The sequence below is a fragment of the Lynx rufus genome, unplaced genomic scaffold (genome assembly GCF_022079265.1).
Source record: "Lynx rufus isolate CCGP_SWC_20201006 ecotype Redwood Valley unplaced genomic scaffold, mLynRuf1.p SCAF_3, whole genome shotgun sequence".
In the NCBI taxonomy this organism is placed as follows: domain Eukaryota; kingdom Metazoa; phylum Chordata; class Mammalia; order Carnivora; family Felidae; genus Lynx; species Lynx rufus.
Window position 1 is genome coordinate 120,350,709 of NW_025814845.1, and position 24,457 is coordinate 120,375,165.

Consider the following 24,457-nt stretch of genomic DNA (forward strand, 5'->3'; position numbering starts at 1 on the left):
GACAAATGAGGATTAGGTACCTGCAAAAGGAAATGACACATACATGAATATAACTTCATTAGTTTCCTAGAGTTTATAAACTACACTATAAATTTAACCTCTCTCCTTTCTTAGTTACCTCTTCATTCTGTGCCTCTGCTTAAATGTCTCCGATTCTATTCTGAATTCACATGTTTCTAAACTTCAAATGTTTTTAAACTTTAAATGGTAGTTTCTAAACTTTAAATAAACTCTTTCCAACTCACCTCACAGGTCTCAACTGAAATGTCATTTTCACAGAGAGACTTTTCAGTGACTCAGTCTGAACTAAGTGTGCCTTGTTATTCTCCATCATAGCATGTCTCTCACACCCCTTACCACAATTTATAATTGTGGGTTAATTTATGACCTTATCATTTATCCTCCTTGCTAGATAATAAACTACTTAGAAACAGGGTCATTGCGGCACGTATATTGCACAGCCCAGTGGCTGGTACTCAGTATATACTTGTTGAAATGTAATAGTGCATATGTTTCTGCAAAGGCTAGAAATCCATACGTAAAACTGATTCCAATATCCAAAATAGTTTTATTTTCAACATTTACTAAGTTTAAGTTGTGCTAATTTCTGATACATAGAAACATGTAACCACATAACTATATATACATACATATATAAATACATACAAACATAATTCATATCTACAGTAATGTTTTGAACTTTATCCATGAAATTAACTTCAATTTTGGTCAAATATTTCATCTTTTACAATAAACCTAATCTGTTCACAAGAATCTTCCATCCATCCTTCGTACAGGGTATGACCTGCATGTAGGTGGCAATCTTAGAGGGAGCTGCTCAAGAAAGGTGTGATGGGGCCACCCTAGTGCAGCTTTACTCCTTGCTCACAAAGACTTATTTGATTAGTCTGGCTGAGTTTGGTCAGATAGGGGGTCCCTTCTTCTTCGAACGACTGCTGTTGATTTAGCTGAAGAGGGAGAGCTCCTTGATGGAAGATCATTTTCATGTGCAAGTGTGCACAGAGCTGCGTCACATCCAAGTGGACTTTCAAGGCTCAATCTTAAGAAATAACCCAATGTCGATTCTTGACTCCTAAAAATTATGCTGTCAAGTTGGCTACAGGTGAACTATGCAACTTCCCTCTGCGGAAGAAAAAAAAAAGTATCAGAAGTGACTTTACTTGTATAAAACTGCTTAGTGACTATACCAGTGACACTGAGAATAAATAAGCTGAGTTATATCATCAGTGACCCGATTTATTGACTCGTCATGACTAACAATACATGGGATCAATTCTAGCTCCCATGTAACAAGAAAGAAAATGTGTGTCTCATTTCAGTAATCTTTTATAAACTATTTCTTAAAACACAGGGTCACAGATTATAACAGCCACATAATTTTTTTTACCAAAATTAATTTACCTTTTAAGTGTCCTTAGTCTTGAAGTACAAACCATAAGGAAGGCCTGTTCCAAAACTACTAAGATGAATTCATCACTTGGAGTCGGAGCTCAAGCCACTGAAATATAATTTTAAAAGGTTTTTTTTTTTTGTTTTGTTTTGGAAATAGAACATAAAACTGGTTATTTGGGAGTAAAGGATTGGATAGTGGAAACCAACCTAGATTGGGCCCCTAAATCCTGTTTTTTTAAGCTACCTAGTTAGATGAGATTGTAAGATGATGATTTAATCTTGATGGAATGTCTGTTTTCTCCTGTTTATTAAATGAGAGTTTAAAGTCTTAAGTCCTTATAGTTCTATGATTTATTTTATATTAAAAGTCCTTGATGTAGGAAGCATGTCAGATAAAGCAGTCTGTGGGATCAGAAGTAGCATTTGTGATCACACATAGAAAGAACTCATGTACATACAACAGGCCCTGGGAGAAATGTTAAGGATACCATCCCAGACCTACACTGAGCTGAGTACCGGACCAAATATCGCAGCAGATTTTTTTCAGGTATTTGAAGCGGTCACCTCTCCGGGGAGAAAAACCTACCTCCACTAGTAAATCCAGGTCCAGAAACTGAAAGGGGCAGAAGCCCTATCTGGCCACTGAGGTCACTTTAACAGCAATTAGCTTAATCCCCTGTCCACTTCCACCATCGTCGACTTTCACGTTAGTTTGGTGAAGCTTATGTACTAGAAGTGAAGCAAATCCAAATATGGGGAACATTCTTCCATCGCCCAAATGGGAAAACTGCCTTATCTCTTCTTCAAAATCCCATCTACCAGAAAGTCTGCCACCCTCTTACTCCAATGGGCACAAGGCACATTTTGTGTGCAACCCTGCATCGGCTCACCCTCACGCCAAATTGCGGGCATCGCGTAAGCGTCAGGTCACCACTCTTGAAGAGGTACAGATCTTTTTCGAAACACTTGTACACAGACTTCGACTAGCTGGGGGAAAGGTTATTATCTAGGTACATCGGGTTCATAGGGCATCCCGCTTCGGGACTCCCGCAAACCTGCTACGAATTCTTTCTCCAGAACTAATGCTTCGGTAGCCTCTGTATTTACACCACCCGGGAAATCTCCCCAGGATTTTTTTTTTTTTTTTTTTTTCATTTAAAATGAACGCTGATTCTGCGGCCAACTTCCTCTGTCCTCCACCTGAGGAGGGGTGCGCTCTGGCGTTCCGGGAAGGTGCGGGCGGGGTCCAACTGGGTTCCAGGGCACAGGTCGGACCTCGGAAGGGGCGTCCGGGCCCTGCCCGCAGGACTGGGGGCCCCGACACCCCACCGCATGCATGCAGACGCGCTTGTGTCACCTCAGCAGGGCGCGGCACCTTAAGCAAGGATGGATACTTCTTCTCGAACAGTCTTCGGACCGCCTTAACCTACTCGGCGGCTCGCAGGATCTGGGTTGTACCCCGGCCTCTAAATCAGACCCCAAGGAAGATCTTTATCGACTTGAGCTTCGCGTTGCAAGTCACCGGCGAGCAGGGGGAGGCCGTGCGGCCAGGAGAGGGAAAGGGACGAAAAGCTCCCTCCCGCCAACTCCAGCCCACTCGGTTCATTCCGCCCCCACTCCCCGGCCTAGTTTGCGGGGGCGGGGGGGGGGCTAAAAGACGCCCCTTTTTTACTCACTTGCTCTCGGAGCCTCGGCCGGGCCGCCTTTAGCCAGGGGTAGTGCGGAGGGGCTCTGGGGAAGAGAGGGGAACCAGCCGGCCATCTCCGCGCGCCCGCGGGCCGGGGCCAGGGACGCCCCCAGCCGGGCGCCCTGGCGAGGCGGGCGCGCTCCGTCCCGCGCCTTCGAGGCTGGCTCCGAGGGCTCCTCCAGGCCCTCCCCCTCCGTCCGCCGCCGCGGCCTGTGGCCCCTCCCCGCCGCAGCCGCGAGGCCGTCGGGCCCGGGGGACGCGCTCGCGCCGGGGCCGCCCCCTCCCCTCCACCCCCACCTCGGCCCGGGCGGGGGCGCGCGAGGAGCGGTGACGTCAAGGGGCGCGCGGTGGCAGCACCTCCCCGCGCGCTAGTTAAAAAGAAGAAGAAAAGAGGGAGCGAAACATGAGAGGCTGTGTGAGAAGCTGCAGCCGCCGGCAGAGGAGACCTCAGCATCATCTAGAGCCCAGCGCTGGCCCTGCCTGCGTCTGCCCCGCCGCCGCCGCCGCCGCCTTTTCTGTTCCTGCTACTGTCTCACCTAAACAACTCCCGTTACACGGACAAGTGAACCTCTGTGGCCGTCTTCTCCTCCTCTTCTTCCTCCTCCTCTTCCAACTCTTTCTCCTCCTCCCACTTCCCAGCCGCAGCAGGAAGCCCCTAACCCAACTGACCCTGGCACAACTGCAAACGGTGTCATCTGCACAACCCTGTCTCGGTCCTCGGACTCCCCTAAGGCACTGGACCCATCGCCTTGTCTTTTATTTTTCCGCAAAGTTGCATCGCTCTACATATTTCCGCCCCCGGCACCACTCTCTGCCTCTCGAGTGTCCCCCGCAGCCTCCTCCTGGAGCTGCGCCCTAGTGCCCCTGGTGGGCAGTGGCGTTCCCCCCCCAGCCTCCCGCGCCGAGCCCCTGCCGCTCGGGGCAGACGATGCTGAAGATGCTCTCCTTTAAGCTGCTGCTCCTGGCCGTGGCTCTGGGCTTCTTTGAGGGAGATGCTAAGTTTGGGGAAAGAATCGAAGGGAGCGGAGCGCGGAGGAGAAGGTGCCTGAATGGGAACCCCCCGAAGCGCCTGAAAAGGAGAGATAGGCGGATGATGTCCCAGCTGGAGCTGCTGAGTGGGGGAGAGATGCTGTGCGGTGGCTTCTACCCTCGGCTGTCCTGCTGTCTGCGGAGTGACAGCCCAGGGTTGGGGCGCCTGGATAACAAGGTAAGCACGCACCCGCCTCACAGATGCGAGAGTGACATGCTGGCTAGGTGGGGGCTCCCTGGGGCTCCAGGACTGCTAGTGGCCGTGAGAAGGGAGAAAACTTGTTTGGAGAGTTCTGTCTGATAACTTTGGCTGAAGTGCTAGCGTGATTCGGTGGTGCGTTCTTCTGGGGTGCGCAGATAGCTCTCCCGCCCCCACGAGTCCGTGGTCGGGATGCTGTGCACAACTGCCTGTGTCAGAAAAGAGAAGCTTCTGTGGTACCCGCATTCTGGGCTGGGTAAATATTTTAAAAGAATCGCGATTAACAGTGTGTTTTGGGTCGAATCGGGCATTGGCTGCGGTGAAACTGTAAATTAAGGTGGCTGTGGTTTCCGGTTTATTTTTCTAGGGTAACAAGATTTGTGCAGTTTTCTCCACGTGCTCGGTGAGGGAGAGGATTGAATCGTAAAGGATGTTGAAGCATGGTTGGTTTATGATCCCCAGCCCCGTCAGAGGGGGTTGTCTTGCATTACAATAGTTAAGCTGCGAAAAGGAACTCCTGGTACTCCAGTTGAGAACCCGAAAAGCTGGCCAGAGATTTTGCTGGGGCGTATTTGTCACCTAAAACCGAGACCGTTCTCCGCCCCAGTTTGTAATGTTTTGAAACATTGTAAATTCAGGCTTTCAAATGGCAGTTAGTTGTCCAGGAAGATCTTCTCTAGAAACTTGTTTTAGGACTAATGGCATTTACACTTCCCTTGTGTTCTTGAGTTTAAACGAATATGAGATAGTGTCGATTGAGTGTGAAGACAAACTTATTTTTTTGAGTTTCCAACATCTTTCTTGTCATGGGACGCAGCAACGTGGGCTATCTACTGTACTGCAAAAGGGAAGGGGGGATCCCGTCATTAACAATCACTGCACGTGAAATAAACAATCAGGTGTCTTCGCTCCCCCTCCCGTTCCCCATTTTAGGTTTAATTAAGAATTCCTCTGTTACAACACTGCAGTTGTCAAGGTCTGAGAGACTCTTGGAAAACTTGTGCTTCAGTCTTGCTGGCCCAGGCATTAAAAAAAAAAAAAAAATACCCAGGCTGAATCTAATTTTTATGCTCAGTTCACGGTAGATTTCACTCTATTCTCATGTAAACAGCTCCTACGAATCAACATATGTGTCTGGGTGGTATCTCTCACTTTGTTTTGTAACAAAAAGCCATATTGCATCATTTAATTTGCTCAAGTCATGCAAATAGGAAAAAATCAATAGGACAAAAAGGGGTCGACTTATCCTCCTCCCCACTAAACTGCTGCCCACACACAGAGTCCTGTTGCTTATGGCAAAAGAATAACAACAACACCATTGTGTTTGTTAGTTGGTTCACTAATGGGTGAAACTAGAGAACATCATTCTCTTTCAGTCCCCAGCTCTGTCCAAATGTTCATGCCTTTTGAGGGAGCATTTGTCCAACTCCCTCTATTCCCAGATGAGTGAGAACCGTCTTGCTGCAGGTTTTCAGCTGCAACTCTCTCTTTATTCTTACCATATGCAGCAGTAGTCTGCGATTCAGGGAACAGATATTCCAGCATTTTATTCAAAACAATGTCATTAAGCTCCTGTGTGGTAATTGAATTAAATCAGAAAAGCTACATTCACATCATCTGCAGGGTTTTACCAGGAGCTTCAGAGAAAGGTTTAGAAATATCTGCCATTAAGTCTCCCTGTGTGCAATGTACACTATGACTACACCAGTGATCTCCAGACCCCTGCAATGCTGAACTCTACCAGGAACATGAGGAATGAAAACTTTAACTGAATAGAGTGGGGAGTTGGAGGGGCGGGGGGCAGAACTGAGGGGAGTTATAGCCCTTAAGAGGAGTTATATAAAAAAATTTTTTTTTTTAAGAAATCATTCTTTAGGAAGAAATCTGCCACGTTAGCTATCCACATTCCTTTCCGTTTTACGTGCTTCCAATCTCCAACAAACCCCTACTCATTTGGAAAATGTGTCTGAATTAAATTCGGTACACTAGACTTTGCTAGTTCCATTACAAGTGCTTTATAAACCAACAATACTCAAATTGTTCAAAACAGAGAAGTGATATAGCTATGCATGTGCATTCTTGACCTATGTTAGCTCTCAAGTTTTAATAGTTTTTAAAACATGTTATTTTATAATAAACTTCAGTGTTTCCTTGTTTTCCCCTAAGCCTTCCTGGCTTATAATATATGTTAGGGTCTTATTTCATAACGTGTGTACAGGAGAGATGATGGCTGTTTGAAAGGGCCCGTTTTTGTTTATGGAAAAAAAAAATCTCCAGAAAGATTTCTGCAACTTTTCAAGAAACTACAGGCACATCTTTCTCCTATAGGAAGAAACTTCATAGACAGTAGCAAAATAGGTAGGAATATTTGAGCATGCTCAGCTGTGCAGTTAAATCCAGACTCCAAACTAACACGTTTTCTTTACTGTAATGAACTGGCATTGAGTTCAATTCTTTAATGTAATGAACTGGCATTGAGTTCAATTTTTCATAATGGTATTATGCTTTTATGTTTTAATTTTTTGTACATTTTAATAATTTTGTGTATTGTAACAAGATTGTTAACTGCCATTATAAACAAATACTGCCAAAATTTAGGAAGTTCTATTGTCTTGGCAATATTTTTGCAGTTCCTAAATACAACATGCTAAAAGGACCTCATTCCCATTAGCCAAATTGAATCCGCAGCCAACTGAAATACCCCCATTTCTAAAACTTGTAGCCACAGAGGCATAGAAGCTCTCTCTACCTTGGGTGGTTTCACAGCCAAAGCTGTCAAGGAATGGGTGAAAAGTAATTGTTTTCAAGTGTGCCCTTTTACAATCATTTGTTTGCTCTGGCTCTTTCAGGGACAAAGGCTATTGTTGAACACATCCAACTAAACAAATAACTCATCCTGGGGTCCCTTTAACAGCTGCCTGAGTACAATGATCTATTTACATATTAGCCTAAAATTGAAACTGAACTCTTTAATGACATAATCCAGCACTATAGTGCCGAGACGCATGTGTTCCACCCAACAGCTGAACAGCCTTGTAGGCATATGATTTTTAGAAATAACTTTTTGTGTACCCACTGATCTTAAGGCGACATCTTAATATGCTGTCATGTATTTCTCCTGTTGTCTGCTCATCAAAACCACGTGGGTGCCTTTTTATCCTCTTTGTTTAGTTACTTGATAAATAAAGAGAAATACAGAAGGTCTCTGTCACCCATTTTACTATTTGTTGATAAGCTATAGTTCTGGGCCACACTTCACTGTGTACTACGGTGTTCATCTTACCTTTCTTCCGTGGATTTTACTTTCTTGTGGCCAAAGATTAAAGGATGACCTTCCAGATGTTATAAATTAGTCAGCAACAGCCACGGTCATTACTAGGCATGCTGTAATAATGTCTCGAAGTTTTACATGACTTTCAAAGTATATTTAGTTTAAACCACTATAATTTGATGGTTTCATATATGGCTTTTAAAAATCGAAACAGGAAATTAGCTTAAATTTCTTCTTCAGATGGATGACATTGTCAGGCATAAAGTTAAGGACCTATATAGACACAAGCACATAGGCAAAAAGGAAGAAAAAAATACCCTACACACACCAGTACTCATCTGTCTAAAACAGTGTTGCAGCTTGGGCAGAGTCAGTTTAATTGACTTCAGTAAGACTATTGGTTCATTGAAACCAAAGCCAGAATGATGGCTCTATCTATCTTCAAATAGGTATTTACACTGCAGACCTCACACAGAGCAAAATGTTACCATCCTGCTGGGCCGGAACAGCGTGAAACTTTACAAAGAATAATATTATACTCGATTTCAGATAATTTATTGAATCCTATTTCTGAAACTTTTGATGAGAGATCTTGTGGCCAGGACACATTCCAAAAATTGTAAAAGACAAAATTCTTTAGGCACTAAAATCAGGCTCTTCCTGGATAGCAGCTGGGAGAGTACATGGGGATCAGTTTGTTTCAGCTATAAAAAATGGAAGTATGCATATTCTCCATAAAACTAAAGGTAATTACATTCCAGTTTTCCAGCCAGCAAAAAAGGTGGCTTCAGCATCCTGCAGTTGTTTTGTTCTTAGGGGACTGCTGTACGATAAACAAACAGAACAAAGTTGAACAGTATTAATATTGAATAGATCTGGTGAGGTCTGCCAGAGTATGGACAATAAAAGACATTTAAAACATTCTTGGAATGCAAATTCTAAGTGTCTGGCATATGTTTCCTTTTAGAAAATTTAACCATTTAAGCAATTGTCATTTAAATAAATTGATAAATATCAACGTGTAAATATAACTGTGATTAATAATAACTCTTCTGAATGTTATAGGTAGTGACAACACAGAGTGTGTGTGTATCTATATCTATATCTATATCTAGGTACGTATATATATATATATGGTAACTTCTATAGAGCTTTTAATTACTGCATGCTAAAATTTCAGCATGCTTGTATTCAGTGATTTTTTTTTTTTAGCTGCTTTGTTCTTTCAGGTCCAAATTTTGTTATCACCTAGAATATCTTTATCCTAAAAAATAGAAGCCATGCCATTTACTCAAATTAGAACCTCAACTCATGAATGAAGTATTTGCTTTGAACAATGATTTAGAGTTTCAAATGTTATTTTCAGTTCCTAGTTCTAAATAGTAAAGTATAAATTTAGTTATATAAACTGAGAAAAGGTATAAAATTCATTCCCATTATTGTGTTTTTTATTATGAAAAATCAATGAATGATTTAGACAGCACTACATTTTACGTCTCAAATATTGTGCTGGTATCGTCTTCTATATTTATTAGAGGAGCTCCTGAAGTCAGTTTTTTAAAGTTAGTACTGGACACCAAGACCTATTTTATCTACAAATTACTAACTTCAGTGAATCAGTAACTCCCAAATTGGTCTTATTGAAAAAAAAAGACATAATACTGTATAAATAAAGATAAAAGTATTTTTTTATTAAAACTCACTCAATCCTATACAAAAGCACTTTTATTAAACTCCTGTGTTTATTCACACATATAACATACCTGAGGAGCTGGTTAGAAAGTTTTTCCTGGCTAAGATAAAATGAATAATAAAAATTGGTCTGAAACCAGTTTCAGCTTCAGATATTATTTTTCTACAACATGAAAAGGCAATATTCCCCCCACTTTAGGAAACTTTCCCGATGCAACCTGTAGATTGAAAATGAACTGAAACTAGAAAAATGTAATTAAAGTAGTATCTTTGAGAATATTCTATCCTATCCTATCCACGAATTTCAAGAGTGAAATACATTTTTACCTAAGACAGAAATGATCATATCTTAAAAAATTCTACTTTACATACAGTTGGATAAAGGTATTTAGAATTTTAAAGTCAAATATCACTATGCACTATGCAAATATCGCTATGCACTCTGATGCAGAGTAACATGGTAAAGGGTTAAAGGGTCTCAATATAGATGTCATTTAATTTTTCATACCCAAAAGATAAACAGGCTTTGATCTGCAAGAGTAAGAAGGACTTTTGTGCATCCTTACCCTCCGCTCCCCCAGCCCAGCCCAAGAGACTGTACTTCTAGCCTTATTAAAAGCATCCCGTGTTTCTGATATGATAATTCTTTTCAGACAACTGCACTGGCTAAGTTATACTATTCTACTTATATGATTACAAAAAACATAACTAGACCTAGCTTCACATGAATAAAAGGAAGTTTGTTTCTGATTTATGGCTTTCAGATATTTTCTGTTACCAACAACACAGAATGTGGGAAGTTACTGGAGGAAATCAAGTGTGCACTTTGCTCTCCACATTCTCAGAGCCTGTTCAACTCACCTGAAAGAGAAGCCTTGGAAAGAGACCTTGTACTTCCCCTGCTCTGCAAAGACTATTGCAAAGAATTCTTTTATACTTGCCGAGGCCATATTCCAGGTAAAAAAAAAAAATTGATAAATTAAATAAACTACTGCAGCATATCCTCACAAGATATCTGATCTTAAATGTTTGCTTCTGAGAGTGTAAAATTTATTTCACCTTCCAAAATACCTACTTTTGCCTCACAATTAACCTTTACAAATTTGTAACCTTTCATTGCTGCTAAAAGGATTACTATCATTTCAGTCTGCACACAGTATGTTGGTTTTGATGGGATGTTTTACAGTTCTTGTTAAATCAACAGTACAGTTGGTAATCTACACACATTGGATTATCAGTACAAGTTTCTTGTTGGTGTCTTCTTCATCCATTAGCATCCATATCAAGACAGCCTCCTCTTCTACACAGCTGATATGCAAGTGAAGATTGTCCATGGACTTTTAAGGTAGTATTCCCTTAATTAAAGTATCACTAGAAATCCAAGAAAAGTAACACCTTACAAAGCACCTTTACATGTAATGACTAATTTGCTCTTCAAAAACTCAATGCTGCAGGTAGGAAAAGTGGAGTCATCCCCATTTGACAGATGACGATAACTGAGCCTGAGGAGAAGTTAAATGCCTTAACCAAAGTTGTGCAGTGAGGAAGTGATAGAATAGATTAAGAAGTTCTTAGGTTGACAGTGTCACGAATATACCTGCTGACTACCATATTTTGGACCCTAATAAACATATAGATTCTTGGACATGGATTAATTTTACCATCAAAAGTTTATAAACTTTGGTTGTTACTGCTTTAGTTGGAAGAATCAACATAGAGATACAAAAGAATTTAACGACACAGATTCTGTTTAGTTAAGCAAAGTCACACACAAACAAATCTACTGAAGCTAACAGTTTATAAAACTAAATGGCATTGAAGGAAAAGACAAGCTTTAAGAACTGTAGGATGCCCTTGGAGAACTTTTTAACTGCTATGCATATTTTACATTTTTCTCTGACCCAGAAAAGTGTGGATTTTTTTTTTATAGAGCTCTTGCAATAACCTAAGAAAACATTTTGACTAGGATTGCTTGCTTCCTTTGGTGTACCATAACATGTATCTAAACCCATTCATGTGAAAATATTATTATTGTCTTTATAAACCACAACCATGTTTGTAAGGCTTTTCCTAAACCAGCTGTTTCTTCCTCTTTATCACGTTCCCCAAAAGCAAAGTAGAATAGGTCACGGTTGCATAGAAGGCCTGCCGAGAAGCGATAACAGATTAGGTACCATAAAGGTTTGCTACAAATTTCAAGTCTTGAAGGTTTGCCTTTACCAATGTAAGTTGAAAAGAACACCGACACTTCCCATTTTCCTCTACCTTTATCTACTGGAGATAAATACAACTATGCTGTATTTAAAGACTCACCCAGAAAGTCTCCATCTATGTGAAGTTATTTTAGCTTCCAAAACAAACAACAAAAAGCAATATCCAGCAGAAGAAAGAGTGTAGCAAGCAGCTCAGGAGCCAGAACTGCAAGCACCTCGCTCCCCAGATCAACATATGTGGTGACGAATGACAAATTTATTTTTCTACAAAGCTTGTATATATGTAAAACTGCTGAAGTGCATCAAGATGTCAAGTGCTTTTGGTGGCCACCCAGGCTGCCTTGAAAGATAACCAGATGAAAGCTCTACTCCAGTGGTAGAGAGAGCAGCAAGGGTGCTTCCCAGGGACAGGCTACAGGCTGTAGCAACAAGCACGGGGGGGCTTCTCCTGCCTCTGTCAAATGCTAATAATCATCCTGAATACTTGTCGCAAAAGTGAGTTGTAATAACACATTCTTTGTGTTAATTTATGTTAATCAATTTGTTAGCCAGACTGATCCTTGGCACACAGTTGACCATTTTCTGAAGTATGATAGAGAAGATGGTAATCCTCCCCTCAGCCCTTGCCCCAACACAGAAGGCTCTTTACAATTCTAGAACAATTATCTTTCAGAAATTGCTCTCAAAGCAAATGTTTAATATTTTCACCTTCTCAAGTTTATTTAATGACATAGTGTAACTTTTCTCTGGAGTTCAAAGTTGCAAAAAACAGCTACTTTGTGATTCTTTCTTATAAGAAGTCGATATATTTGACTATTCTAATGAACAGCCTCATCTTTCTGCAAATCAGAAACTTAAAAATGCAACCCTAAGGCAAATGCTAAAAGGGGTTGAGAGAGAGGAAAAATAATTTCTGAGATGTCTTCATTTCCCTCCATTGCCCAGAACGTAAAGAAATAAATACATAAATGATCTACCCCTTTGCTTCACCTTCATGACTTTCAGAAAGCACCACCAGTCACTTAGGAATACAGGTACATCTGAAAGAAACTCTTTAGAAACTTTAATTCAGAAACATTCATGGTGTGCCTATTTTCAAGAAAACGAGAAAAGTTAAAAATTAATATAGTGAGGTTATACTAGTGTTTTATTAATCATAATATTCACCAGTTGTGAGTTGACTTAGGGAAGTAAATTCTTAAAACTTCTAAAAATAACAAAATTGCTTTTGGAAAAAAAAAAACCCGCACACAGGAGCTTCTTGCTCAGCATCACGTCTTTTCTCCTGCTGCACTGTGATGAGCGGAGTAGATGCTTTCCTGTTCACTCAGTGATGGCATAGTGCACTCTGTTGGAAGTGTACAAAAGGACAGACATGGGCCTTGCTTCTTCCTTTACAGTTGTTATCACGAGTATCATGATACACTTTTTATCACTCTCAGACTGTCATCTCTTCAGCTGTAGGTGATTTAGTGTGAAATGTCAGTATACAATTAGTTCGATTGGTTTAATCCTGTTGCTAATGAGGCCAAGGTCAAGGGTTTGATTCCACTGAGTCTCTCTAGTCCATAGCCACTCCTGACCCCAGGGAGATATCTTATACATGTGTCTTCCCCACGAGAGCAAGCCAGACGGAATGGATGGATACATCAAAATCCACTACCTCTATTAGAAAATGCTGTCAAGTGCAGGCCTTACTAACAATGGGTTTCGTTTCATTTCTTTCTTTATTTGCTGAACAGCATATATGAGGAGGAAAAGTAACTTTTCTCTGGCATACATTCTGAGAGAAAAGCTAGAGCTTAGAATACTCCACAGAGAATATTTGTTTACATGAGCATGTTATGGGGTGCTTTGTGGTATAGTAGGACTGGATTCATCCCACTCCAGGACATTTGATAAATTATCAGGAGTTTAAAAAAAATACAGCTGCTGGAATAATCTGTGTACTTCCATCATTAGTAGACTTGATACTGTGATGATACAGGCTGAACTAAACACCCACCTTCAGTAAAATGCTCTTCAGGGTATTGTTCCAAATAAAAGGGTACTATTTGGTAAATTCTATCTTCCCTGGCAGTAAATGTAAGCCCAGTGTCCTGAAGCCAGGTCCCTTTTAGCTCTTCACAGCAAAATATATCTTATTCATCACTGTCCACAAAATCAGATCATTGTAAAGTATTAATGAAAATGTTAGATGTGTGTAATTATGAGAAAATACCCATATCTTTATGTAAAAGTCTTTTGAGTTGACTCCCTCCTTCACACTTGTTCAGTATACTGAGATTCTATAAAAAGCTAGGAATAATTCATTGTTAATCCCAGTTTTGTTTTTGTTCTCCTTTTGATTTGGTAAGAGAACATAGTACCTCTGGAGCCATAGAGTTTATGAATCTGTACTTAATTAACCTTTAGATGTTCTATTTGAAAATGATTTCTCACTTCCGCATGTTTGTCCCCAGCTAATAACTCCTTGTAAAATGGAATCAGCCATCAGCATTGTTTGTTAATTTCTCCGTAAGATGGTATTGGTTTGCAGACTATGATGCTGGAATACAGGGGTTTTTTTTTAAAGCAAATTTGAAATTTCTTCTCAGTTACACTTTGAATTTTTTTTTTTTTTTGGTGATCCTGCAGGCAACCATCATGTTGAAACAAATTTTCTCATTTTCACATTCAATTATAAGTATATACATAGTATGACAGTATTCCTATGTGCGTAATATTGGCATGGAGATCTTGCTGCCTGATGGGAGCTGTGTGTGTGTGTGTGTTTGTGTGTGTGTGTGTGTGTGTGTGTGTGTGTATGTATCTGTGTGTGTGTGTGTATGTATGTGTGTGTGTGTGTGTGTGTGTGTGTGTGTAGGTATGTGTGTGTGTGTATCCAAAAAATGATCTAGCCCAAAACTGCAAAAGGTTTGATTTAACAACTCCATTCTCCTTCTCTTCTTTTCACCTCAGATATGATCGTTCAACACTACTGGGCAGTTTTCATGTATATTCGTAGCCAGAAAAGAATGGAGGAGAAAGTTATCTTTTGTAAACAGTTACTTGCTGAAGAAGAGTAAATGCTGTGCAGCCTTCATTCCTCTCCCCAATTTCTAATCCCTGAATTTTTTCAAAGAAAGATAACCTCCTTGCAGCTGCCTTGCGCCTCGTGTGGAGCACCCCTCCCAGCTACTATGCCTACTTTCAGTCTCACCCCCCATACCCCCATACACACACACACACGCATACACACACACATATACACACATAACTCCCAAGGACATCTGCTCTCACTTGCCTGGTTTCCAAGGATAAGATGCTTCTTAGTAGCCTAGTCAGATATTGGCCTTGAAGAGTCTGTCTCAGAAATTTAGAGGTGATACATTTTACTCAAAAGTTAGGTCAAAACATACACCAAGATCCTCAGAATTATAAGATTAGTTTTAGGTTTGAGAGGACCTAGGTCAAGGGCATAGAAAATAAACTTTTAGTCTTTCATGTTTCATTGGTAAGTCTCACTTGGTTAAGAATTGGTCCCCAATTCTTGTTTTTAGAAATCCTTGCAAACCTGGACCCATTAACCACTTCTAAATATCAGCTAAGTTACAAGGTGCCTTTATCACAAAGCTGATAGGTGTACAGTAATCTAATTTGTTAGGTAAAAAATCAAAACATTATGCATAAAGATATGACACCAGAAGCAAGAAGTTAGGACATCATATGAGGTCGATTCTGGTAGCCATATCATATTCCGAGAGCAGAAATCATCAGGGTATGGAAGTGAATCTTATGATTCACCACAAAAAAAGCCAATACTTGATGACTCAAATTATGAGAGTAATGTCAAAATTCTTTTTTGTCATCAAGTCCTCTTCTTTTTTTAGTCAAGTATAGCTGTTTTTATTTGATAAAAAATTCTTAATATGTAAGAAAAGAGAAAACAGCTTTCTTTCAGACTTCCTTAAGTAAGTCTATTTTGCATTTTTGTTTTGGCTTGTTATCCTTGTTTGTTTGTTTTTTTTCAGTGAGGGGTGATATACCAGCTTTCTGATTGAGAAGATTGAAGGGATATATTAAGTATAGTTTTGTTTTACAAAATAATCATTATTTTATATAAAGTGAGGTGTAGGAAAAAGGCACCTACATATTTGAAAATGGAGACTCTGTTCTTAGCACAATTACTGTGAGCCAGTCACTTATAGCATCTAATGACCTTGTGATATTCATTAGATTTATTATTTAATCATATGTGAGCGACAGTACAAAAAAAAATTTGTAAAATGACCAAAATCAGCACCTAATAGCCTATGTCTTCTTTCATTCTAATTTGTTCTTCTTAAGTTATTTTTGCTCTGGGGGAAAATGCTGAATAGTGATCAGATAAATGTACAACATACATACCATAGAATCTTGCAAACAGTCAATAACAATAACAAGATTAATGCTGGATTTGTATTATGTGTATTTCAGATGAGTCTTTTAAAATAGCCAATGCAATATTACTCCATTTTAAGTGAAATTCTTAAATTTTTTTTGAAAAAAATAGAAATCCCAAGCAAAAAAAAAAATTAGTTTTCCTTCTTTTTATTATTTTCCTAGAATATTCATATACTTTCTAAAAAATCCCTTACTCTATTTTATCTTTCATATAGGATATTTTTACTGTGACACTAAATATTTCTAATGAGTCTTTTTGCATTTCTTTAAAGGTTTCCTTCAAACTACTGCTGATGAGTTTTGCTTTTACTATGCAAGAAAAGATGGTGGGTTGTGCTTTCCAGATTTTCCAAGAAAACAAATCAGAGGACCAGCATCTAACTACTTGGACCAGATGGAAGAATATGACAAAGTGGAAGAGATCAGCAGGTTCATAAAGATAAATGCTCTTTAATTTTAAAAAAACAAAAACAAAATACCAACTGACAAACCTTGCGGTTTTATTAGTGAATCAACTGTTTCTGTGCTTGATTCCAGCAGCTATATCCTCCAGATGCTTTTTTCTTTCTTTTGGATAGTTTGCTTCTCTAATATCATGTTCCCTTAAAAGCGTTTAATGCTTAGACTACTAATCTTTTATTATCATGAGTTTGGCTTCTCTATGATTCCTGTGAATTTCATGATTACAGTTTTAAACTTGAACTTTATGCTTATTGTTAGCTTATGGAAATATTCAGCACAATTATCATTAGCAAATCAGAGTTTTATAAATAGATCTTAAAACGTTCTCTCTGAGGGCCTTTCTGTAAGGCTTAATTATTGTGAGTAAAGCTCATTTTAATTATAGTCACTCAAAGATAAGATAATGAGCTTCTGCAATTTTAAAAGATGTAGCATTTTTATGTTGACTCTCTCTTGGACTTTCTGGTAGAAGGCTGTTTTATGTGTTCCACTGAAAGCAATTTAAAAGAGTCCTGTTGTGACTTTTGGGGTTAACGGCACCTCCTGATTCTCAAAACCATTGATTCCTAGAGGAAGTACCTTTTGAAAAGGATGTTAAGTGCATCCTTTGCCTCCTTCACCTCAAGAAAAGCTTACTGGTTTTCTTTAACTTGTTTAGGAAGCACAAACACAACTGCTTCTGTATCCAGGAGGTGGTGAATGGGCTGCGCCAGCCTGTCGGTGCCCTGCACAGCGGGGACGGCTCGCACCGGCTCTTCATTCTGGAAAAAGAAGGTTACGTGAAGATACTTACCCCCGAAGGAGAAATTTTCAAGGAGCCTTATTTGGACATTCACAAACTTGTTCAAAGTGGAATAAAGGTTGGCTTTTTAAATTTTATTTATCTTTGCTCTGGCTATGTTAATTTTATTTTAGTGTTATCATTCTCACCGGAGGTATTTGTAATAAAAGAAAGAATATTTAAGGAGAAAATAAGGAGACAACATAAGGGAACAAGAATTATGGCAACTGAATTGGGACAGTGGCATTAAATGTCTAATGTTATTTGGTGACTATTAAGCAGTGCAATGAGATTGATATCTTGACATGCTTTCCCTATGTAATTTACACATTTAAACTAAGTCTTGGTTTTATATAGTATGTGTTTAAATGTTGTTTGACAGGCATAATGCGTAGAATTGTGTATCAGCATTTGCTAGTAGAAACAAAGAGGTCTTTTGGTTATTTGGGCAACAGCAAACCATTCTTTTCCCGCATCTGTTTGTGAGTCTGTGTCATAAAAAAAATGCTACTTATACTGTGCCTTCCTTGTACAATGTTTTTGCAGGTAAGTCAAATGTTTTAATCTATAATTAGCCATCTTTATATTACATATGCACATATTGCCTTCTTTCTCACTTCTCCGATTGAATTCTCATGTTAAATCTAGCGGCATATAAATAAAATTATTGTCAAGTTTGTTTTACAAGAGTGTGACATGCTATAATGTTGGCAGTATAAGCTGTAAAGCAAATTGTGGCATTTTAAAACTGAGGCACATTCAACAGCTCATGACTGAGTTAGGTTGAAACAAACTAACAGTATGATTTGGGAAGAACTGGTTATCTTTGTCATGTCTTACCTGGGGAAAGAAATCAAAGGAGGATTTATACTCTTCTACTCGTAGAGAAATAAACTCCTCCTTGCTTTGTTGAGCTCTATTCAAAGGTAAGAACATCAAAACCAGAAGAAACAGTCGGGGAAAAATATAGGTATATTCCTCACACCAATTCATTACCTACCATTTAAAATCATTAGAACGATTCCATTAGAATATAGGGATTGCCACATCATTGACACCACCCCGCTTCAAGAGTGTGTTGTCAGTGTCACTAAGACATCCTGCATACGAGAAGTACCTTATGGTACTTTTGGTCCTTTAAGGAAAAGTACTTCAGCACCAACACACAGATCATATGGAAAACCTGTTTAGCTCAGTAGTTTCAACTTTCTTCCAGTAAAAGTTTTCATTAGACTTCACAGCAGATCATCAAAAGTCTCTTAAAATGAAGCATTTGTGTTTTGCACATAAGACTTCAATAAATACTTTTTGGAATGTGTTCTGATAATTCACTGCCAGTGGTACCTAAAAGAACAAAGAATTAAGATACGGCAGCAAATACATTACTCACTAGCAGTGTATTTTTCTTACTGTGAAAGTTATACTCTCTATGAAAGAAAAAATTGGGACTGCATTTTAAAAATCATCATCTATCATCTCATCAGGTAAAGAATATCACTACTTACATTTTGATATACCTCCAACTTTTATATTAAAATTAGATGAACTTATCCTGACTACAAAGGTAACACAGGTCCATATTAATAAATGTGGAAACACACAAAAATATGTTTCCTTGCAGCTTTTTCCCTAAGCAGCTTTAAAATAAATTTGAAATCAAACCATATATACACCTTTTTAACCTTCTTTTTTTGACATAACAATATGTCATGAGTATATTACCAAATTTGAGAACTTTTCTCAAAAACCTAGTTTTTATCTCCTCTGGGTATTCCATTTCCTAATTATGAAGTGTTTCCTTTTTATCATTGTAAATAATGTGCTTTATCATTCTTGTATGTATTATTTAACCTGCTCATGAATGACTTCCTTAACGTCCAGTCACAGAACGTTACTGAGATGGGGACATAGATCATTACACATCTTGCCAATGGCTGTAGGATATGTTTTCAAGTATTTGAATGAATAACATATAGGGGCACCTGTCAGTTAAGCGTCCAACTTTGGCTCAGATCACGATCTCAGCTCAAGCCCCATATTGGCTCTGAGCTGCCAGTGCAGAACCCACTTCAGATCCTCTGTTTCCCTCTCTCTCTCAAAAATAAATAAACATTTTTTTAAAAAAAAGAATAACATACAGCTTTTATGTATTATTTGAATAACAATGTTGGTATTAAAAAGATAATGAATGGTAAAATGTAGGTGTTAGAAATGAGCTCAATTTTGTTGTAAGAAGTAAAGAACTGGTATTCTCGTTTCTACTTTAACTACCTAAAGAATGGGTAGTTAATTAGGGTTCCTTCGGAATGGGTGGTTAATTAGGGTTCCTTCGGAATGCCTCCGTTTCAGTTTGTGCCCATTCGTTGGTGTAATGAATGAAAGTTTATCTTCTCTGACTTTGAGACGTTTTATCATGCAATAAAATTGTATAAGCCAGGTTATGACAGTGCTATGGTTCTGTGCTATCTATGTTCTGCAGGCCTCTGGAAATTCTGCAGAAGCCCTTGTGTCTTCTTTCTTACGATAGTTCCAGGGCTTTTAGGGCTTAAATATAAACTTCAAAATCCATTATTCTGCATTTGTAGAATATATGACATGACATGTTTTAAAGTGCAATATTTGAATTCCCTTGAAGTTTGGCACTTGTGATGTCAGTAAGATAGGAATCTATCACATGGATTTTTGAGTGTGTACTGGGTAGTGAGTAATGATACCACAGCCTTGTTCCCTCAGGTAGCTGATGCTATATCTGTCCTTTATCTTCGGCTCCATGAAACTTCCATCTTGAGTCATGAGTTAGAAGTATTAGGAGAGGCTGTCGTTGGTATGATGGGGCAGATGCCAACACATTCATGAATTGGTCACACCACTGATTTTTGTGATATGCCCCTCAGAGACTTCTGGAGTAAAAACATTTTCAAACTATTTCACAGTAGTTTCTTTAGGCTTCTTGATGTATGAATAGTTAGTGTGTTCATGACAGTATTCTGTGTCAACATTTTGTATAGATGACACAAATAGAATTCTCAAAAATTATTATGTATATCACTTCTCTGTTCTTTCCATTTTAAAATTCTAAGAGAGGACATAAAGCTGTTTTAACTAAGGTATTGATTGCAATACTCCGTTCACAGAAATTAATAATGTATACTAACCCCAACCTTCGTATGTTTGAAATGAAAACAAGACAAACCACAATGAAGATCCCTCCATGACAGTAATTGATGACCAGTCTGAGTATATTAAATCAAACATAAAGAGGAATTCCTGATTATAAGAGTTTCTAGAAGCTAGGGCTTGCTAGAGGGGAATCTGGAATTCCTTTTCTGTTAATGGTCAAGTAAAAATCGACAGGGGTTTCTATCACCTGGTAATGGACTGACCTTTTTGTGGCAAGGAGTTGGACTTGGTTGATATCCTCAAACCTTTACCAGCTCTGATTCTTAAAACTACTTCACAGAAGTGCCATCCACATAGCCAACCATCTAGGGAACTTAGTCAACTCTTCCCTAAACGGTCCTGTCTGAAGCTAAAAATATGTTGTCTTATTTTTAAAAACCCAAATTGTGCTGCGTATATTGCAGGAGATTTCAGTACACACAATTGTCTGTCTCACCAAAGTTAGATGCAAAACTGCAAAACACAAGCTAAAGACTTCTTTTTGCTATAGGAAATAAATTGTGGAGTTGGATTAATGGAATAAATTCTATGCCGTATGAATTTAAACTATCATTTTATTTGAGAAAAGACAATTCTATTCACAACTCAAATCCTAGAAGACTGGGGTTTGTGACGTTGCCAAATAAAGAGTGAGTCAGAAAAATGTTTTAATTTTTTTTAACATTTATTTATTTTTGAGAGAGAGAGAGAGAGACAGAGCACAAGTGGGGGAGGGGCAGAGAGAGAGGGAGACACAGAACCCGAAGCAGGTTCCAGGTTTTGAGCTGTCAGTACAGAGCTCGACCCGGAGCTTGAACTCACAGACCACAAGATCATGACCTGAGCTGAAGACAGACACTTAACCAACTAAGCCACCCAGGTGCCCCATAAAAATGTTTTAAAAGTATGTAGTGATTTGATCGAGTTTTGATTATAGTACACGGTAGAAGCTAACTACTAATACTGACACTGAAAAATGACCCAAGTGTTCAGCTGGTGAGCAGTCTTTAAAATCATCATTTGTGGATGTATATATGTGTGCACATGCATTGTTTGTTGTTGTTTTATCCCAAAGGGAAAAATTTAAAAAATTATACTCTCTATCTCCCCAGGTAAAAATTTCTTTAAGATACTGGTAGTGTGAGGGGCACCTGGGTGGCTCAGTGGGTTAAACATCTGACTTCGGGTCAGGTCATGATCACCTGGTTCGTGGGTTCCAGCCCCATATTGGGCTCTGTGCTGACAGCTCAGAGTCTGGAGCCTGCTTCAGATTCTGTGTGTCCCTCTCTCTCTGCCCTCCCTTGCTTATGCTCAGTCTCTGTCTCAGTCTCTCTCTCTCTCTCTCTCTCTCTTAAAATCTTTAAATTGAGCTTCTGTCTAATTCTGAATCAGATCTGGCAAGTGCCAGAACCAACTTCATCTATCTGAAGTCTTTGGAAATGACAAACCTGTGCTTCTCAAGAATGGATGCACAGTAGGGGCGCCTGGGTGGCTCAGTCGGTTAAGCCTCTGACTTTAGCTCAGGTCATGATGTCACGGTTTGTGAGTTCGAGCCCCGTGTTGGGCTCTGTGCTGACAGCTCCGAGCCTGGAGCCTGCTTCAGATTCTGTGTCTCCTTCTCTCTCTGCCCCTCCCCCACTTGTACTCTGTCTCTGTGTCTCTCTGTCTCTCAAAAATACATAAATGTAAAAAAAAATTAAAAAATAAAAGAATGGATGCACAGTATAATTGCCTGAGAGAGCTTTCAAAATTGCTGCTGCCCAAATTAAATCCCCCACTGTCTGGGATTGGGACTGAGGCATGGGTATGTTTTTAAAGCTTTCCCAAGTGATTTCAATGTGTAGCCAATTTGAGAGCCACTGATCTAGACTGAACCAAACCCCTGGGTCAGTTACATGTTGAATGAGACACATTTTTCTCTGCCCAGATTATGCCCAAGTGCTATTACTGAAACGACCACTAAGAACAAATGGTTGAATACTGGTTGTCATTTGCCCCATACTTCTTATCACTTAATTGGCCTATACATATTACTTGTCCACTTTGAGTGAAGAGAGGAGTTAATTTTCGTGCCATGTAAGATTCTTGAAGTTTTGAAAAATAGTATTTAAAATCTCAATAATTCTGTTTGAACAATTGCTTTGCCCATTAAATTTTTCCTGTTTTTGTTCCTTTTGGGCCCTGCTATTCAGCTAATTGGCAAAACATTATCATTCCTGTCCCTCAAATATGCAATTTGCTTTTATATCTATAAACCCTTGTAAAAATGACACCAAAAGCTACTCTAGTGTAATTTTACCAAAGTTCTCCTGACTACCAAGGATCTGAAAGTCAGCCTTAGCTTTGTGTGTGTGTGTAGTAAGGACAAGCCTGCACCTGTTACCTACAGGGTGGCCCCTCAAGGAAACTAACACACAGCTTTCTCTGCCACTCAGTTCTCATGAGCGGCCAGAAGACGGAGGGGCTCACACCCACAGCAGCCCTTTTGGCTTGCAGAGTGCAGCAGACAAAGCCGAAAGACTTGTCTATCACTGGAACAAGTGTGACTGGACTCCTGTCCCTCTCTATCTACTTGGATCCTCATTTCAAAAGATGCTTTTCGAAGCAATCCTTTTACCAGGGGAGGAGAGGACATAAGGCTGAAAGCTGCTGATTGTCCGGGTGACTGAGCCCATTGAGGTGGGACTCTTGAGAGACAGTGGCCCGGGCGCCGGGGAGCTACAGGAGCATGTGGAGGAGGACGCAGGGTGTGCCGGGGCAAGCCCCAGTGGGGCAGCCTCTGATTTCACATGCTTGTAAATCACACGCATAATTATGAGCATCGAAAGTTTAATGAAATCCAAGTGCTCGTCAACCCATCAGGGCTGATGTCCTGCTTCTTGAAAGTTTGTCCGAGACTTAACCTTTCATGTTTTTCTCTGCCTTTAACTTGCTGTCCTGATGCAGCCTCTGGAATGTCAGTATATTTTTGCTCGAGTGAAATAAGTGAGGGCAGAAGTGAGAAGCAATTTACTTCCGAAAAGTGCAGTGGAACATAGCATGCACACGTATGCATATGGCTGTGATTGGACCATGTGTCACATACTTCCTCAGAAAATCATTAGAAGTCTGCTTTTAAGCATACTTTAGGTTGGAAGAAAGCATGTGTTCCCTTGAAAGAAAGCTGCAAGATATATTTGATAAATATTACAATAGAAGAATCACCATCCTAAAATGTTTTTGTATATATGACAAAATTTAAAAGTGTTTGATATTTAATATTTAAAGTGTTTGATGAAATTACTGCATTAAAAGAGAATTGCTATAGTGGTGGAAATAACCATTAGGTAACTTCATTCTGAAAGTGGGTAGAGAGTTAACTAAATAGTCCTCCTCCAAACAAAAGCTTTAAAATGCCTTCCCTTTTTTGACGTTTAACATTCTGGCTCCAAACCATTAAGTTAAAATGTAAGCAAAATGTAGATTGCAAGTAAAATTTGGGTCCTCAGTTATTTTTTTTATATCAAGGTAGTAAGTAATTAACAATATGGTATTAAACCCAACTCTCTTTTTTTTTTTATTGAGTGTAGCTGACACTTTACATCAGAATGCCCTGTACTCTGTGAAAAATGTTTTTAATTTTCCTATAAGTTTAATCTCATCTGAAATCTGCAAATGTCCACAGAGAAATTATTTTACGGAAAGCAAAAAGTCCCTTGGTAATGTGAAATAATCTCAGTGTAATTTTTTGTTTGGTTAAGTTGGTTTTCATTTCTGGTGTTCTTATTTCTTTATTTTGGCATTTGCATTGTTATTGATAAAACATTTTAATAAATATAAATGAGCGTATATATGGTGCATGCCAGTGTAAGCCAGTTTAATCTATAAATTATTTCCCATCATGTATCATGTTTTTTACTGAAGCAGAAACTGAAGTGGCAGATGTAATGTCCCTCCAGTTGAACAGAGAAAGGTCTGCCTTCTCCTACATTTTAGATCCCATAAGTCACAGCTGAGGTGAGGAAAGTTTTTACATTAATGTCTTTATATTTATCTAAGACTTGAAGGGCAGAGGAAATAGAGCCTATAAATCTCAGAAGTCTGTGGTAATCATTAAAACAAGTGAAAAACTAAGAAATCTGGACCC

General features: G+C 39.2%; 1 protein-coding gene across 1 annotated transcript in view; it reads left to right on the top strand.

Moving 5' to 3' along the window:
* Nucleotides 1-4,028: 4,028 nt before the first annotated feature.
* Nucleotides 4,029-24,457, top strand: part of HHIP (hedgehog interacting protein) — an 89,085-nt gene continuing 68,656 nt past the window's right edge. Inside the window, exons 1-4 of the mRNA XM_047092160.1 lie at nucleotides 4,029-4,307; nucleotides 10,056-10,248; nucleotides 16,202-16,358; nucleotides 17,050-17,251. Of these exons, the coding sequence (XP_046948116.1) occupies nucleotides 4,029-4,307; nucleotides 10,056-10,248; nucleotides 16,202-16,358; nucleotides 17,050-17,251 (831 nt within the window). The remainder of the gene's footprint in view (nucleotides 4,308-10,055; nucleotides 10,249-16,201; nucleotides 16,359-17,049; nucleotides 17,252-24,457) is intronic.